Source organism: Drosophila mauritiana, chromosome 2R, assembly GCF_004382145.1.
Source record: "Drosophila mauritiana strain mau12 chromosome 2R, ASM438214v1, whole genome shotgun sequence".
NCBI lineage: Eukaryota > Metazoa > Arthropoda > Insecta > Diptera > Drosophilidae > Drosophila > Drosophila mauritiana.
This window is the reverse complement of record NC_046668.1, coordinates 15,189,652-15,208,895: the sequence shown is the minus strand read 5'-3', so window position 1 is coordinate 15,208,895 and position 19,244 is coordinate 15,189,652. Positions and strand designations below refer to the sequence as shown.

General features: G+C 40.4%; 1 protein-coding gene across 1 annotated transcript; it reads right to left on the bottom strand.

The window, feature by feature from the left end:
• Positions 1-6,774: 6,774 nt before the first annotated feature.
• Positions 6,775-7,670, bottom strand: LOC117138082 (ficolin-1). Its single transcript, XM_033299907.1, has 2 exons — positions 7,039-7,670; positions 6,775-6,977 (listed from the first exon to the last, which is right to left on the bottom strand). The coding sequence occupies exons 1-2, from the start codon at positions 7,644-7,646 to the stop codon at positions 6,845-6,847; spliced, it is 741 nt and encodes a 246-aa protein (XP_033155798.1). The 5' UTR covers positions 7,647-7,670; the 3' UTR covers positions 6,775-6,844.
• Between the last annotated feature and the right edge of the window lie 11,574 nt (positions 7,671-19,244).

Below are 19,244 nucleotides of genomic sequence, written 5' to 3'. Positions count from 1 at the left end.
CGAGATTAGAGGCTCCACTCTGTGGAAATCACTTGGAAATGCTGATAGCAGTCGTCGGACGATTCGATTGCATAAGTGAACCAGTGCCTGTCCAACTGTGTCAAATGGCACATAAAGATTCCGATTTCGTCGGATGAAAAATAACACCAACTTGCATTGGGGAGTATTTGGGTTTCGATAACACTGACGTCGAGGTCATGAAAACCACTCTTAACTGATAATCCTACGACGGCATCCACATGGTTCGCGATCATATGTATATTTAAATGCCCTATTAAAATAGAATTTCGAAATGTGATTACGCGTGTTCAGAAATCAATTTGCTTATCGCCACGCTGGTGGAGGACTGTTGCCTAGAGCGCGGCGTACTGGGTATGTCAAAGTTCACATTGCCCACCCTCCTCCGGCGTGCACCTTTGACCCCTGCCAGTCCATTATCTGCTGTCGAGATAATGAGCACATCTAATTGCCCTGATTGGTCCGAATCGGGAGAACTGTTTCGGTTTTTAATGGAGTGAAACGAACAGTTACGCAGATCAATCCCTATCAATCGTATCAAATTTCTAAAGGGATTCTTTAGCATATGAAACTGGTGGCATGCATGATAAGGAACATATCTCTTAAAATTGATAAACATTTCTATATTTTGTTATATGGCATAATACAATTTAAGTTCTGGGTGGCTTCTCGATTATGTATAACTCAAATTTCTCCTGTCAAGCGCAGTTACCCGGGTGGAATCCTCCCTGGCCACATATCATGTCCATTATAATGCAATCAATATTTCCTAGAGGAAAACGCTCCAATTATATGATGTCACAGAGAATCTCGGACTCAACCTGCTGCGCCACCCAGTCAAGTTTTGCTGGAACCAGATTTCCTCGATCCTCGATTGCAACTGCAACTTAACTTCGATCCGCTTTATTTCGCAAGTAACGGGAGGGTGACAAGCGTAACGAGATGTGCAGCGGAGGATGCTGGGGAACCGATTTTAATTACACGTAATCTTTATAAATAGAAGCGGCCGGCGCAAAAGCCAATAACCGGCGCGGATCCTCGAGCATCCAATAAAAAAGTGCAGCACACGAACCCAAGTACGAGTCGAATGCATAAATCAATAGGTGCACCGTGAAAAAATATGATAAGTTATTGGATATTATATTTAAAATTATTTTATGGCCTAGTAAATAGTAATATAATAGCATATATAATATAGTGGGTGGGTAACTACTATAGATGTTTACATATTTATCAAAGCGAAATGAAGTTCTCTGGTAATATTAGAACATTAATACGAAGTAACTTCCCATTTTTCTCAGTGCTCAATCTGTAGATGGCAGCAAACACAGATACCAGCTCACACAGAAGCCGAGAGCGAGAAATGCCGGGCCGAGCCATAAATGAGTAATTGCTGACAACGCTGCAGACCTTGTCCAGTAGCCTTGGCTACGACTTTCTTGGCCTCCATCTGAGATGGGTCCAGTGCCATTTTCAGCCAGGACAACAAACCATAAATGTCCGCCTAGATAAACAAAACCCAAAAAAACTAACAGTTGAAGTTGATCGAACTGTGTATACCTTAATATAAACGAGATATAGCTGCTATCTTAAAGATCATATCATATCATTGGGCATTACAAAATGTTATAATAATTTATTTTATTTATGAATTTTATTTCGTTGGTGTGATTGATTTATTGATTTATTTCTAACAGGATTGATTTATGTAAGGCATATATTCTTAGTTTCCCTTAAAAGACGCTAACTGCACGCACTTAGCAAGATTATTATTTCTTTGACTCTATAATACTTTTATAGCCATAAAACCTGAAATCCTCAAGAAATCCTGGTATCTTAAGCTAATTCATGGTGCTAGCCAACAAAATGGTCTTCAAGTGCCGACAAACAAGCATAATCCCATCGAGGAGTGAGGGTATGCCAATGTAAACATGGTTGAAGTGGTGGAAAAGATGAGTATGCCAGGTATTCAATTACAATGCCCATGTCCCCGCACTTTTGCCCCCTTGGCTGATCTCCCCATCTCCACTCAACCAAGTCATCCTCCTGCTACTTCTGGGCCGTCATTCCGAGCCAAACGAAAAGTTCTGCAGAAAAATACTTGGAGTTATGGACTTTTTGGAGTCGGTTTCCAGGTAAAGATGCCACCAACTCCAACTTCAGCTCGAATGCATGCCTCTCTAACGGTTTGGGCATTGCGTTAATGATACTTGTTTGTATCAGTATGCATATACGTATTCGTATTCGTATTTTTATCTGTATCTGTATTTGTATCTGTATCTGTATCTGGCTTTTGTCTGGTTCTGCGATGCACACGCCTTATGTTGACAAACTCACTTTACAAACAGTAATTTTTCTCGCTTCATTGGCGTCCCGTCTCGTCTGGAAAAGCCCCGCCCCACTTTTCCTCCTCCCAACTGTCCACAAAGCCTCCCACCCCCCCACCTCCTTTACAACCACATTTTCCGTGGTAAGAAGAAGCCTGTAAAGCGAGCGTGCATGCGGTTTGTTGGCCGACTCAAGTCTGCCAGTTAAAATAAATAGAAAATGAAAAGTACAACTAAAAATATTGTTCGAATGCCGCGCAGCGCCAGGAAAAAAGCTACTCGAACTCGCGCTCTTGGCATTTTCATTGCCGCTGACCGATTGTTCCATGTTTGACTAGCTCTACACTTCGATCGCTGGCGATGACCATGGGTGCGGTCCACTCCAAAAGAACACGATCGAAATATATATGTGTAAAAAAAGGTAGAACTTAATAGAAATCTTTATGGGTTTGTTTTCAACATTTTTTAAGTAGCATAGGCGACACAGAGCAAGTTGATCTGCAAATGGCTTGGCAAATAAACTATTTTCTTTGGGTATTCTGCAATAGGAGACAGGATTTTCTTTCTGTATTTGTTTGTTTGTTGGTTTCGTGTTCGGCTCATTTTTCTATTTTTCTATTTGGTTTTTATGCGAGTATGTCAGCCGCGTCGACTGCAAAATCTAGAAAATTACATGCAAGCTGCGACACATTATGCGCGACGCGACAATAATATTTCTATTGGCGAAAAACTTCACACTTAATGTACTCTGCAAAGAGTCGCTAAGCAAAAATAGCTAAACAACGAAGTTCAGATTACTCTACTGCACAGCCAAGCTAAATAAAAAATTGTACAATAAGTATAAAAATAACGTATTAACTTAAAGTAATAATAAAACACTTCTTACTCAGTTACTATATTTCCTTTTGCCTAAAATAAAAGAGGATATGGTTATAGGATATTATGATCTGTGCCTGGAATTTGTTTCGTGTTAATAATTAAACCTAGGAGCTAATATTATTTTGTAGAAAACAAAAGTGGCATTTGAAAGAGTGTTCCAAGAAAAAGAAACAAATAAAATATGGAGCAAGCCAAAGTCTAACAGAGAAAACCTCGAAAGTAGTTGCATGTGTGGCACACCCCCAGTTTTTTTTTTTTTGTTGGTTTTTAGTATTGCGGGTGAAGGGGTGTGGGGGCTTCAAGGAGGCGGAGGAGGCTGCGCCGGGGGGCGGGGCCAGTCAGCAGACAGAGACGCCGACTAGTCAACGCTTTAAGGAATATGCCAGCAAATAATTAAAACATATTTAAAAATAGTTTGCCATATGGATGACGACTGCGACGACGACGACGTTGAAGATGAGGCCCGGCTGGGTGACGTGGTCATTCCGACCAAGCACCTCACCCTGTCCCACCCACTCTACGCCACACCCCCCGCCTACGTGCTCAACCATCCACCCACCCCACCCACCGATGACAAAGCCAACAAAAAGCAAACAAATATTTGTCTGGCCGTCTACGTCGCTGTGCATTGACCGTACCGCACTTACACTTTACTTTACTACAGACATGCAGATACAGATACGCGTACTGGCAGATGCATTTGCATCCTAACCAGCTATCTGGGTGCACCCAAAAATCCCATCCATCCACTCGCTGTTGTTCTCCCTCGTGCCAAGTTCAAAATTGTATGCTTTGCACTTTCGGTTTTCAGTTTTCTTCCCCTTTTCCTTCTATGTTTTTTCCAAAATAAGACAAAACGAAAAACAAATACATTTTCAATTATTTTTTCTCGTCTTTTTTTTCTGCCAAAAATAGTTGGGCTAGCCGAGCGCTAATGTTATTGCTTTAGTCAAAGTGGCTAAAAAGTATCTGCCACATATGACTGTCTGTGATTTGTATCTGTATCTGTAAATGTATCTGAGCATCCATGTCCAATTTTCCTGTTTCGATGCCGCGAGCGGATTTATTTTAATTTTGATTATATTTTTGGCACTTTTTGTTTGGGCATGCGAATAAAACTTACAAATGAAAACTGTAATATTTTCGACAGCAAACAAATTCGTGCTGTCTGTGTAAAGTTTGTTAGGCCATTTATAAAAAAAACGCTGCTCCCAAGTCACAAAAATGTTATTTGAGAAATAAAAACGCAATTTAGATGAATTTTATCTAATTAACTTAGAACATAGATTTTATCATCCGCACACATTATGGTGCTTGATAATCATATCATATATTCATCATCATACCATATATTAAATAATCATAATTTTCATGATTTGAATTTAATGACACCTTAATAATCAAATATATTTAGCAATATCAACAGCTTCACTTTGTAGTTAATCAATGTCAAATCAAAGTAGGAATACAATCAGCTAATGCCATCGATCATTTATACTTAATAACCACTAAGTGAAAAACATACCATACCCCTAGAATTTCAATCCGCACTTTGCGCTGCACTTTGGCGGAAATTCATTTTGAAAACATGCGGCGGCGACATTTGGCGCCACCTCAACTCAACCCCCCGACCACCAAAAGGGGCGTAGATCAAAGGGGTTAGCTTGCTTTTGTGCATTCGCCGAGCGTAGCGAAAATCGCGGCACTGTGTAATGGTCAATAAATTACTTAGACAACGCAGAATTACAAATCGTTTTGATTAGCAATTAAAATTGCAAAAAAAAAACAAAAAAAAAATGCAAAAAGAAGCAAATGGAAAAACAAAACCAGCTGAGTGCATCTGGGCCAGGCTAGCCGGCAAATCTCTTAATTACTTGGCAGTTTGCACTCGTAGACGGCAACAGGTGCTTTCCGAACAGCGCTTATTAACTCATTATAAAAGCATTCAGTGCAGTTCGATTTGCTTTTGCTGCAAAGCATTTCAATTGCCTCCGACACTCGCACTCGCATTTCGAAATGCGTGCTCGGTCGCTGGTGCTTTTGCTTTGCTTTGCTTTTGCTGTGCTTTTGCCGATCTTGCTGCCGTGTCCGGCTGCTGCGACCTTCAATTGCTCTGCCAGCGGAAAGGGTGACTCAAGCGAACAAGTGGCAAATAACAGCAAATAATAGGTTTAAGCGATAGAAACGTCAGAGCTCAAGTAAATATAGCACATATAGCACTCTCGAGACTATCATGGAATTTAATATAGGTTTTTATGCTTTCAAAGCAAACTTAAATTTATAAAGCTACTTTAATAGGATTCCACTGGAGTTTATTAAAACAAAATTTAAATATTTTTAACTCTTCTCGGCAGCTGAGATTTCATTTTATCAAAAAATTTGAACTCATAACGCACTGATTCACCTCCCTATAATATTTTGTAGCTGCAAACGAACACTTTGTGCAATGCAAATTTAATTTGCTAAATGATTTTGCCGGGACGGGCGGATATCTGGGAAACTTGTTTTGCGTGAGTATGCAATTAATGCCCGTCAGCCGTATATTCCATCTATCATAATTTTATTTAGTTAATGAGAATTTTTTCCAACCATTCCCCAGTGAGTGTGTTTCTATATGTGCAATGGCGGCATTTCCACGCTTGTGCGGCAGATGCAAATGTCACCAAAGTCAGCCGCCCAGTCATCGTGGATGGGTGTGGAATGAGCTGCACTTGGTCTGTAACGGTAGGTGCAGCAGGCCTTCGAGAAAATCCGTTGCATATTCCAATGAAAATTCCTGGGGGAAATTCAATCCTGCCGGTTCCTATAACGAATTGATACTTCCGCAGCTGAATTGAAAAAAGTGCCCAAATCAAATCGTTCCCACCAACATTCCCAGACCCAAAACTGCGGTATATGGCATATTTCTTTCTAAGTGGGGCTATCGGGGTTTCGCACACAATGATCGTGGAGCTATATAGCGATATGCGATACATTTGTCATACTCCCATATGCCGTGAGTCGAGAAAACCGCCGAGATCAGCTGATTTGCCGCGGTCCCAACATGAATATGAATGGGGAGAACTTGATATGATACTTTGCCTTTAATTCCTTCACTTGAAAGTTGGCCATTGTACGTCAATTGAGTCATCACCATTATCCGTGCACCAGAGTCCAAGAGCCCGATAATAAATAACAAAAGCATTTGGGGGCTGCGCTGCGGTTATGGGATACACAAGCGGATATACAACACTCCCCAACAGAACTTTGGAAACGCGGGACTTGGGGGCTTGGGCAGGAACTGGACTGCTCGACAAATGTTTCTCATAAACCACAATTTGATATCTGCAAACATAACTTGAGAACTTGAACTTGAACGGCGATACGAATGCGAGAAAAAGTTTCTTATCAGCACTATGCGATTTACAAGAAGTAAGCAATATTATTCCAAACTTATAGCGATCAAATAAATGGACAATGTTTGCTCTCTATGTTTCAAATATTTAGGCCAATAAAACAAAAGCTGTTCAATCTATTTAGATATATTTACATAATTAAAATAGGTAAATAAATAAAATAAATGTATAGATATTGGTAGGATTTCACTATTATTTAACAAGTACTTCTAAAGTATCAAGAACTTATTTCGGTCGCACCATAATGTTAACAGTCTTGTAGCTGTATGTGAAGCCCTTCCATTCTCCCCAAACGATTCCAGACCCAAACAGCGCGGGATCGGTGTGGTTTCCACCCAGATAGGCACCGTTCAAATTGCTGCAAAGGATTATAGATGAGTACTACGATCTTGGGATGCGGAAAAGGTCAAAAACCTTACCTGCTAAGACATTCCCTGTACCACCAGGCTCCCATGTATCTGGCGGCACAGTTGATGGTGGCATTGTCGTTATCCCTATCGAAGGTGCTGAAAGGCTGGTACAGATGATAGCTCAGACTGTCTCCGGCGGTTCCACTGTACGCGCCCAGCTGGGTTATTGGGTAGTTACTGTACACGTTGCCCACGTGGAACACACTGTAGTGGGCATACCGCTTCTCGCCAGCAAAGTCCACCAACTCAATGTACAACTCTTGGGGTTGCAGGGACGAAATCTTGTTCAGATTATTCAAGCCGATGAAGAAGTTACCCTTAAGGTCACCGAAACCCGTCTGATAAGAGGTCCAATTGCGATAGAAGTTCTCCTCCACACTGACTCTTCGCTGGACGACCAGCCAGCCCTTTCCGGCGATTGTCACATCGCAGTACACTTCGATTACATCGGAGCCCACTTGGATCTTCTGGACACCGCTCTTCTTGGGGTTCAACTCCTTGCAGGATGAACTGTACTTCTTGTACGTCTGGATCTTCACATTTTCGCCGATCTCAGCACTGGCCAAATAGAAAAGGCCTAGCGAAAATACGCAGAGTGCGAAGCAAATGGGTTTCATTGTCTTGGCTCGAAACGACTATTAAATCAGTTGGCCAAGACACTTCATTTTATATCAGTTGTTTACCTCTTATCATATTTTTACTATTGGTCATTTTCGACCAGCCAATTGATAAACGCTCTAGATTAAATCCCCTCTACGATCTGTTAGTAACTAATTTGGGCAAGAGATAAGAAACTACTATTCAGACAGTTAGTCATCTTTATGGGGGAGTTTTCTTGGAACATGCTATCTACAATCTTTACATTTTGACAACGTTGATAATTCCAAGGTGAACCCCATGTTATTTTTGGGTATAACAAAGTTTTGCTGTATGAAATGAAAGACATATTGAGGCATTCGATTAAAGTCCTTCCAAAGGATATGAAGCTCCTTTCAAGGTTTCAGGTACGTTATATTGTTCAAACCACCTAATCTTAGAAGGAAGTGCGATTTAAATCTCTAAGCATGTGGCATGAAATATGATCGCACCTTAATGATTTTCATAATAAGTTTCATAAACAAAGCAGTATATTTAAAGTACAAAGGGGCTTACAAATTATTAGCCCATATTTATTATATTTGAAATTGATCAGTAAAACATTAGGTTATCAGCAAATTGGAAGAAAAATTTTAGACTTCTATAACTTGCACCATGGCGCCACGAGTTTATTAGTAGCAAATTACCCGGCTGGTATAAATCACTTTTTATCGAGAACTCTAAATATACGAGAAGCTTAATATAAGCAATCACATTTCTCCGTATAGATTGGACTGCTGATTTTGCCAGGAAATAGAACATAATACATTGCAGAGTCGGAAAAACTTCGTTCGTAGCGTTTTACAAATATTTACGAAGAATCCATTGCCCATTTCCGGTTTCTAGGCAGTTGGATGCACTTTGGACAAGTGTCAAAAGGTGTCACCTAAGGTGTTATGTTTTTTTTAGTTTTTTTTTTTTTTTTGGTTTTTGACAACTTTTGGAATAATGTGACAGGGCCTGTCGGCTACCAAAGTTGCACCGCCGGCGGAAAGAAACTACTATGGAGAGGTGACAACTCGAATGACAGCAGAAATAAGAGCCACCTACAAAGTGTACACAAATACCCTACTCCCCCACTCCCATTGGTTTCTACTACCATATCTCGTGCCCCCAACATATGCCACACCATTATTCCAAGCAACAAACAAACAAACAAATGAACAAATATTTGCCACAAAGAGCGAGAAAGACAAACCCACAAGGAAGACGACTGGGAGCCTGAAGAACGATAAAATGGCATTTATGATAAATACATAATACTCGATGTTTACCCACTCATTCAGTAACGCATATAGAACACTGGGAAAAAAGTATATCATATTGATCTGGATTCAAAATATTACGTTGTTTAAGCAGTTGTTATAGTAGTAAAAGTAATCCAAATTGCGAATTTGTAAAGGTAAACTGAATTGTATTTTAAGACTCCTGTTTTTTTCAGTGCATGTTATATAGGCAATAGACGTGTTGTCTGCGGCATTTGGCACAGCGATGAGGAATGGAGACGACCGGAATGGGAATAGGAGTTGGGGAGCCAGGAAAACAGAACAGAATTCAAGTGTCAAAGTGACAGTTTTGAAATTGATTGCAGCAGCAGCAGCGACAATTGTGTGTGCGTTTGGCTGATAAATAAGGCAGCTTTAAACCGACTTAACCGAGAGCCATTGGGGTTATCTAATGGAGCCAGAGATAGACAACACAGATAGAATACCCCAGCTCCATATCAATATCAACTTGTTCAGATGATTGACAGGCGACACGTGGTGGTCAGCTCCCTGGAGTTCATGCGCAATCGATTATCGCGATCACGTCGCCAGCTGTGGCATAAACGATATTTGCCCCATAGACCCTACCTAGCCCATTTTCCGTTCTGCCGATGACAACGGAATATAAATTAAAGGTGGAAAATGGCATAAATTCTTGGCATGCCTACGCGTATGAGAACTGAATCGATACGAATCAACCAGACCCATAAGCAAAATCCAAGTAAAACCAGGTAAAAACCGAAAATTATTAGAAGTACGGGACGCCGCCTGTCAAATATCGCCAAACAAATTGACAGCGAGGGGAGTGCGAAACTAACGAACGTTTCGAATCCAACAGAACAGGAAAATAAAGAAAATTTATGATCGAGTTCACCAAAGAGAGCAAAAGGTGACCAGCATGCTCCAAACACCTGGGAACGAGCCGATTCCGGACTTAAGTAAAAAAAAGTCGTGTTTTAACCGCGAAAAAAAATAAAAAAAAGGTTTTTGAATTTTTTAAAAAATAATAATTTGTTGTTATTTAAGTTTATACTACTCTTTTTTAAGCAAAAAAGTCGTGTTCTAAGCTCAAAAAAAAGTGAAAAAAAGGTTTTTGAAATTTTTTTAAAATAATAATTTGTAGTTATTTAAGTTTTTCTTTTTACTTGATTTATTAGGCACACGCCTGAATTTTTGACCCCTTTTTGAGTACTTTTTTGGCGCAGTGCTAAAGTAAATAAATGAAGTGGCATGTGAAAATATTTCACACGTGGTAGGGCAAATAATGGGCTGTGGGCAACAATTTGTGATTGCGGAGCTCCACTAGCTGCGGGATTGCTGGATTTCTGGATTGCTGGGTTGTTGGGTTATTTGGTCTCCATTAGATACAAATCGGCGGTGCTGTTGCGGTTCATTAATTCCGCGGCGTTTGACAAATGCAGCGCCAGGAAACGACAACCACACAAAACCAAGGCGACCAAACCGACCGATGGACTGATTTGAATACATCGCTTGCCAACGATGTGCGGGCCATTTGCATTTTTAAACGATTTTCTCATTTGGGTTCTTTGGCTTTCTGTTTCGGATTGTTTTTTTCCAGCTTTGGATTTCTTGTTAGCGCTTCAATTATGTAAAGAGCGGTCGACATTATATTCGTTTGGGGTCGCCGCATTTCGGGGACTGTGGCCCCCTCAAATTTGAACCCACCGCCAAATGATGATAAGGGGTATCGGGTCGGGAGTACATCCACATATATATGTATGTATGTATATGACTGCACTCACATAACTGCACATGTTCCCCTTTTTGTGGACCACGCCCCGTACATAATTTCCAAATGCCCCACAGATGAGCGGAGAAAAGAAATGGAAGTCTCTGCAAAAGACACGGTGGGGCATATTTATTGGGGGCAGGAGGGGTCTGGTCTGGTTGTTTCGGTGGCCTGGATGGACCCCCAACACTTACGTGCCCGGCAATGTATGAAAATTAATGTTGGCAATCTGTAAAATCCTGTAAAGCGTAACTCAAACTCGCCAAACGAAAAAAAAAAAAAAAACACTGAAAAAGCCGCGCGAATTAATAAGCAACGGGATGTCCACTGCTGGGAACTTGGCCAATTGTATCGATGGCGGTGGGAAACGTCTTCTTGTTCAAGATTACTTGCAAGGAACCATTGTAAAATAAATATAATAGAAAACACAATTTAATTTTTAACCAAAAATGTAAAATATAGATAATATGGCTTTCTCTACCAACTTCTTTTCCTTTCAATGAGATACGTTTATTGCATACCCATCAAATTGCCATCGCTAGACGGCAACTACAAAAAGTTCATACTTTTCTATTAATTCATTTTTATTTGTTGCTAGGCATTAGGTCTATTACCAAGTTTTATTTTTGTTTTGTGAAATTTATGCAATCCAGAGGACATTGCTGGCGAATAAAGTCGATTTGGAAATATGCCCTAAAATTCACATTTTTAAGCTCACATTTACAGCCAAAATGATAGGTTCAAAATGCTAAGCACTTTTTGTTAAATAATTTAAAAAATAAAGTAAGTTGATGAATTTTTGTGTATACATATAGAAAAGCGCATTGGCTGTTCGTTGTTGTCCGTTGTAAATATTTTTGATTTTTAATTAAAATTGTGGCCGCGGAAATTTGTGCGCGCTTCGGTGTGGAAGGAAACCCCTCATGCTCTCGGTCCGCACGCTGGATCCCCCGATGCCCCACTGGTTGGGTGCCTTGCTGGCGTTCCTGATGCAAGTTGCAAGTTGCATGTTGCATGTGTTGCAGGTTTTACAAGACGGGCGACATCGCTTGTTCAACATGCCTGTTTCTCCTTTTTCCTCAGCTCGCACTCACACTCGCATCCCAACGAAATGATCGACGACGTTGCAAAGTATTAAAGTCAGCGCGACACAATCTGCATATTAAAGGAAAATGAAGAAAAAAACAAAACACACACACTGCAACAGCAACTTGTTGCACAAATACAAGTACCAACTTATGAAGTCCGGGTACAGTGGTACTTCGAATCAGTACTCCAAAAGTTGGATGATTTATAGGATGGGATAAAATTGATGTGATTGAATCACAAAAAGCTTTTAGCTGATTCAGAAAAGTAAGGAATATTAACTCAAAATAAATTTCTGATTTTATTAATTATTTATTTTATTAAAATATGTCCAATTTTAAAATGTAATATTTCGATTTTCGCCTGTATTTGCGCACATGCAGAAATTAATACACGGCTGACGGGCTCGCAATCAAATGAAACGGCCACTGCGAACCGGCCAACGCTGGACGGGATCGAGTGGGGAGGTGTCCGGTGGAGGAGATTGTGGGGGACGGGGGGACTGGGGGACTGGGGGACTGGAGCCGGCCCAAACGGCTTGCAGGTGTTTGGCCCGGCCTAGAGAACCGGAAGAGACTGGCCTGGAGACAGGACATTGCTCTCCGTGGCCGCAGCTGATTGGATTAGCTGTGAATTGTGCCAATTCATGCTGCAGTTTGCAATCCGCAAACATTTCATAAGCATTTCATTCGGCTGGCAGTGGTTTCACTTCCCTCCTCCCTTGCCTCATATAATATGCAGTTCTGCTGAACTTTTGCCACAACTTCCGCTGCGGACGACGCTGAGACAAATTCAAATTAAATGTTGCATATGTAACATATGCACCAACACCCATTCTCCTGTAGGAAATTTATTGATAGGCTTGGGCTCCACTTCCACTTCCTCGGCCCTCCTGCTACCCTATACTCCACTTTTTTTTGTATTTTTTGTGTTTTGCATTTCGTTGTGGCTTTACTGCGGCAGTTGCCAGGCAAAGGTCGCCAAAGGTCGCATATTTATGGGGCTGACTTTTGTATTTTGTAAGTGGAGCAGAAACCAATACAAGCTGAGTCCAAAACAAACTGCCCCCATGCAGAGCTAAATCGGGGCTATATATGTTTTCAAGTTTTTTATACTGATATATATGTCATAAATCAAGCTTGCTTTTTGTGGAACAACATCTTACCAATAAATCGGGCAATTCTATCCAAATGTTTTTCATTCAGTTAACGTACTTACTACAAATTTACAAATTCTATACGAACTTTAAAAAAGCTTAAAACTTACAATTTATGTAAATAAAATATTGTTTTCATGTTCCTTAGAAAAGGTAGATAAAAATACATTAAAAAAGTTCGAAAATAATAACTGAAGAATCTGTTTACAAACATTTTCCCATTGATGACTAAGTGCCAGCTCCCCTTGGATCTTGTCAGTTATCCTTGATGTAAATAGGGAAACTGAAAGCTAAAGATCTCTGCGTTTATTCTGGGCGTTGAACGTGAGTCACGGAAGACGCTGGGCTGTCCAAGAGTATTGCCAAGAAGTCGTCAAGGTGGACGGGGGCAAAAGTATCTCAATGTGGCCGGTGACAAGATACAAGTCAGACCGCGTGAGTGATTCAATTCGAAAGGTATTTTCTCCGTTGCCATTGTGTGTGTGTGTGTGTTTGTTGTCGATGACGCCGTCGCTACTTTTGCTGCCTATTCTACTTCTTTAACTTTTGCAAATATGCGAGATGCTAAGCGCAAGATCCGAGCTGCGGATGCTGATGCGCGAGAGCAGATACATTTCGGCGTTACAATTTCCGAAATACTTTTCAATAGAATGTCAACAGTTGAAATAGCTGTTGCCGCTGAATAGCAATGCTTTGCCTTGCTCAGTTTGATTTGTGTGCAGTGTGTGGAGTGCGGCGTGTATGGGTCTTTTTATAAATGTATCTCTCAATCTGTGCATCTGTATCTTTTGTAATGCAATTGAACTAAATGTGGCGACTGCGTGTGACATTTTTTCTCCTGCAGCCATAGAAAAACGGCAGCAGCTGTATCTGTATCTGTTGCTGTAGCCGTAGAGCTGTTGCTGCTGATGTATCTGAAACTGAGGCTGATGGGCATGTATGTACATACGAGTATCTGTATCTATCAGAGCGTCGCGTCGCTGTCGCTGCCTTGTGGCCAATGTAGCGCAACCATTGATGAAAGCTGAAAGCGACCCAAGAGTTGGTCATTGAACTGGCTATCCCCCTTCCCAGTTTCCCTGCCCCGTCTATGATTATTCCTCAAGAAACTATAGCATTTAAGTAGTTCGATGGGACAACGGCAAATGGCTCTTTCGCCGCTTATCTGCTCGTTAATTGTTTTGGGTCTTTTTCGATGCTGTCCTCCCCAGAACCGAAACCATACCATACCATACTATACTATACTATACTATACTATACCATACCAAACCAAACCGACAGCGACACCTAAAGTGAAACAGAAATAAAACGAAATGGGAAAAAATTTAAATATCTATGCAGTTGGCATAGCTGACATACCCTAGACCAAAAAAAGAAAACTTGGCAACGTTGCGTTTGAAGTGTCAATTTTGAAATGTGACTCGTTTCCAACGACTTTTCGGCTTCTTCTGTTGGCAAACTAACAAAAATGTATGAATAACATTCTGGCGAAATCGGAATGGGAATGGGCTTTATCTTTTGGGCGCGTAAAAAGCGGAAACTGAACGCCACATTTTCGTTTTCGGGCGGAGTTCAGAAAGCTCGAGAAGAAACCTTTGCACCCAAATGTTTCACTAATTCGATGCAACGACCAAGTGCTTTAATGCACTGCTCAAAGCGAAACCATTTAACATTTCAATGAACAGTGAACTATTCGCCGTTTCTCTCCTCGTCTCGTTTCTGTTGGCATATCAATTATTTGGCGGCCCAGTATTTTAAAATACATTTCAAAACTCTGCATACGAAATGGAGGAGGAGTGCCCTACGCATTCGTTGTGTTGGGCATATTGGTATTGCTGGGAGTTCTGGTGTTGAAAAACACTGGGAAACATAGGATTACCGAGAAAGGAAACTGGTCAAAAAAGAGTGTCCTTAAACAATGATCCTTCCAGAACAATGTCATAATATTAGAAGAGTTCATGAGAGATATCTTTACAGGTCAAATACAAAATGATAACCCATAATTTGGAGCATGATTCCTCGGCTGACATATAGGGGATTCATAAGAATTTCAGACCCTAACTCGGCTGCTCATTGATTCATTGCGGTATTTCGGTTTCATAGCTTTTAGTCGATTGAAAAGCAAGAAGGGCCGGGTCTTTGGGTCTTTGGGGACCTGAAGCCCGGGGGACCGAACTGGACTGAGACAAATTTCAATTCCACACCGCGTGAGTGTGCGTTATAAATTGCGTATGCAGGCCCACTTGGTCAGTTTGTGAATACAAATCTACGCGTTTTACATAAACAAGCAAGCGGAGGGGCATGGGCACCCACCCCTCTGGATTTATGGTAAATGAGCTGAATGTGAAATCAATTCTAAGCCAGGTTGTCCCATGTTTTTGTGGGCCCTTTTTTATTGAGTGTAGCTATTCTGTTGAACCATAATTAAGATTCAATTCAATGCAATTGCAGGGCCATAAAACACGGTCACCAAATTGCATTTTAGGCAAGGAATTGCGTATGCAAAGCGTCAGCTAAACTTGCTGGTAAATAAAACGAACGAAATTGAATTGAATCGAATTGAATTGAATTGCATTGAGCCCCGTTTCGAATTGGATTTGCTCCGGTCAAAACGATTGGGAACATGACAGGCCGAATGTATCTGGCCGAGAAGAAAGTTCCGCCAGTAATTGTGTTGTGTGCGCGCTGTGCTAATTGTCTGAATTGATTAAGCCGATTGTCACAAATTGTCATATGATCCAATTGGAATATGAAATGAATAGTTAATGCTTTAATGGGATCGTCATTATAGCGCCGCCGGTCGAGTCAACTTTCGAAAATATGTGGCATTTGGCTAACTCAATTATGTGGCGGCTCCAACTCGTATTAACTTTGCTTCTCGAGGCCTCCGAGCTTGGGCACTTGTAGGTTTTCACTTTCACGACATGCTCACCAGATACTCCGCACTCGGATACAGATACACGTACTCCTAGATGGCAGAACAGTACGTCAATAATAACAACAATTGACAGTTATAGATACAAGCTCAAAATTCTAGAGTTGGCCTCGTGAGCGGATATAACTAGATGTCTGCCTATTTTTTTTTGTAAATTGTAGCATACTTTTATGCAGCTTTGTTACAGTTCTTATGTATTTCTATAATTTTGACTATCGTTTACTTTATTTTCTCAAGAGACTCTTATAGTATAGATAGTTCCCATCACGGGATCTTCTCTACTGCTAACAATAACTACAGCTGTCAACCAGTTGAGCGGTTCATTGGCTTCTTGGCTGCATTCGCCACCGATAATAAAAACAATAAACAGCGGAATAAAAGTAATGAAAACTCTTAATTGTTGGCTAGTAACTGGCTATCCCCGAGTATTTGCTTTTTTTCCATGTCCGTGGGGCTAAAGAATTATGACCGTGCGAGTTATTAATCATTTACGTGTGACGTTGTAAAATATTTTCGAGCCCCCTCCGCATCCCCTCTTCTTTTGGAGCCCGGGGCGTGAAAGTCATAATAATTTACTCAGCATAGACACATAAGTTTTAGCTCTTTAACAAAGCCAAACAAAGAGGCATGGCCAGTTGTACGTACGTATGTATCTGCCGGGCTCATAAAATACCTCTGGCTTTAAATTCAGCCACAGCACGTGCTGTGCTGCACGCTATATCCATAAATAACTAATAAATAACTTACTACAAATTACCAAAAATATGTCCATAAATTGTACTCGACACCAATTAAAAGATGCGCCCATACCTGGGCGTAGGCCATTTAAATTGGGCCCCAGATAGTTGCAAAGACATTTGGCCTATTTACGTGAGAAGGTACTGGAGAAATGGAATTCTTACAAAAGATATAATTAGTTCTATATCTGGTAAATAAATTGTGGTAGTTACACAAAAATGTTAGAACCAATATAGAACTGTAAGATTAAAATCTAGTGGAATGTAAAAAAACTTGTATTTTACATACGCCGCTTTTAATCGCTATTCATTTTAATCTATATTAACAATTAAAAATGGAAAATAGCTTATAATCTCGTGCCTAATAGCTTTATTCAAATTCATATTGTGCGTTTAGTATCGCTCTCATGATTAGACACTCCCAATGTTGTTTGCATAAATATTACAAATTTCCGGTTACGCCAATAATCCAGTGAACCCTTCTAAACTAACAGGTGGCAATCAAAGCACTTGCATTCCCAATATGACAAATTAACAATCAGGGTGTAGACTGTTTCACCCACCAGCTCCCGACATCCGAACGATCCACGAGCTACCTACCGTTGCAGCTGCTTCTGGGCAAGTATCTGAATCCGTATCTAAGCAGCGTCGAGGCAATTAGAATAAATTAAAGAAACAGCTTTTGATACAGGTGATTTGCTGGGAGAGGAGGGGGGGTTTTATTGAAGGAGGAGGCGAAAAGGTGCCACAGACCACAAAATGTAAATGAAAGAAACACCGAAAACCGAAAAGCCACGAGATACAGATACCAGATACATTGAGCACAAAATCTGAATTCGAACCGTTTGAATCCAAATTGAGGTTTAATTTTCTTTGTTAGCCGAAGGAAATAGAAACAGAAACAAAACCCGTTCTGATTTTGAGATCAGCTCGGTTTCGGTGGAGAACCCCCCTCCCCCCACCGATTCGATTTCCCCCCTCTATTAGTTAACTTTTATAGCGGTCCGCTTTCGTTGGTCACTTTTGTTGACTTAATTTATTGACATTAGTATTTCTTTTTCCATTTCGTTGTGTATTTTTGATTTCTGTTTTATTTTATTCGATTATAGCTCTTGATTTGCCTTTTATGTAAAAATATTTCTGTGTCCATGCATTCTTGACACAAACACCTGAAACCGATTCGGGTCCATGTCGAAAACTAAACCGGTTGGCATTTTAGTTCGATTCGCTTTCCTAACAGCTGTTCGCCGCTGGAAGAGCAGATACCAGCTAAGATAAGTCTAATGAGATTATGGCTTACATATATGCTGTTGCTTTAGTCATGGACCACAGATACGAGTAAATATAGATATAAATTGACGATAGAGATGCGTTGATTGGTTGAAACAATACTCGTACAAATAATTTATTTCCCCCGAGTAATTAATTTTATGGGATTCATAAAATTGCACAATTCTTTGATGAAAGCTATCGAATAACCCATTTTCCTCACCTGATGGCATGTTTTACCAACCACGAACAGTTCGTTTTTCTGGCCTTTTAGTGCGTCTCTATAAATACGCGCGGACATAAAACTTTGGGACTTGACAATAAATGTTTTTAGTGTTTATGAAATGGAAACAACATTTTAGGGTGCGGGCTATTGAACAGTATTTTTAATACCCCTGTTTATGGAGTTTAATTAACAAAACCTATTATCTTAGGAATTTTATGGAATTTATTAGGCATTTTTATGAGACTTTTTAAATACAAAAAATCAATATGTGAACTTGGAAAATATAGCTAAATGGGTTTTCGTATATTGATTTGTATAACTTTACTATTGGTCAGGAAATAAAATATTTTCAAAATGTTGTAAGCTGTGTGCCTGTACCATCATACCCCAAAAATGTAGAATTATTTATTGTTAAAGAATGCAACAAGAGAATGAATCAACACACACGCACAAAACGCCCACACGACGGCTTTAATAGTTGAGGGAAATTAAAAGTGAAACACGAAAATGTCAAATTTATTTATATAATAAACTTTACTCACCTCTGGAATTCTTTGCGGCCTCAAAAAGTCGAAACGGCCAAAAACTATTTAAGATTTTTGTCTAAGAACTTTTCATCTTTGTCTCGCCGCTCTGCTTGTTAGTTGTTATTGTTGAAATTATTTTGCTTGACTATTTATTAGCAAAGATTAGTAGCTGGTATTTTGTTGTATTATACTATTTGTGTTATTTTAGCTTGATTTTAGTTTATTTGCCAGCGATTTCGATTGTCACAGGCGGGATTTGCACAATGTGTTTGCTAGAAAAATCTGATGAAAAATGTGGCTGGTCTCGCCCGTTTGGGATGACATAATTTGGCAGCAATTTGCTGGGAATTTGTCAGTACGGATAATGTTGTGTGATTTCCTGAGCGATTTGTTCTTTTTCAAGTTCAGCTTGCTAATTTCGAGTGGTTCACACCGCTGGCTACTGGGTTCATTTCAGCCAGGAGGATCTGCGGCGACTGACTGACATCCTGCCAACTGTCCGGGCACGAAGTCTTTGCCTATCAGGCCCAAGGACTCGTTCAAGTTCCGCATGCAATGTAGTATGTAGTAGTGTGTCCGGGGCCAAATACGATGACTATGACGAGTACTTCGGACAGGCTGAGTTGGT

What these genes read in the sequence shown, in the direction of transcription:
- LOC117138082 (XM_033299907.1), bottom strand. Translation starts at nt 7,646, where the DNA reads ATGAAACCCATTTGCTTCGCACTCTGCGTATTTTCGCTAGGCCTTTTC. An exon ending in TACAGGGAATGTCTTAGCAG is followed by an intron (nt 6,978 to 7,038) that starts GTAAGGTTTTTG and finishes AATCCTTTGCAG; the next exon opens with CAATTTGAACGGTGCCTATC.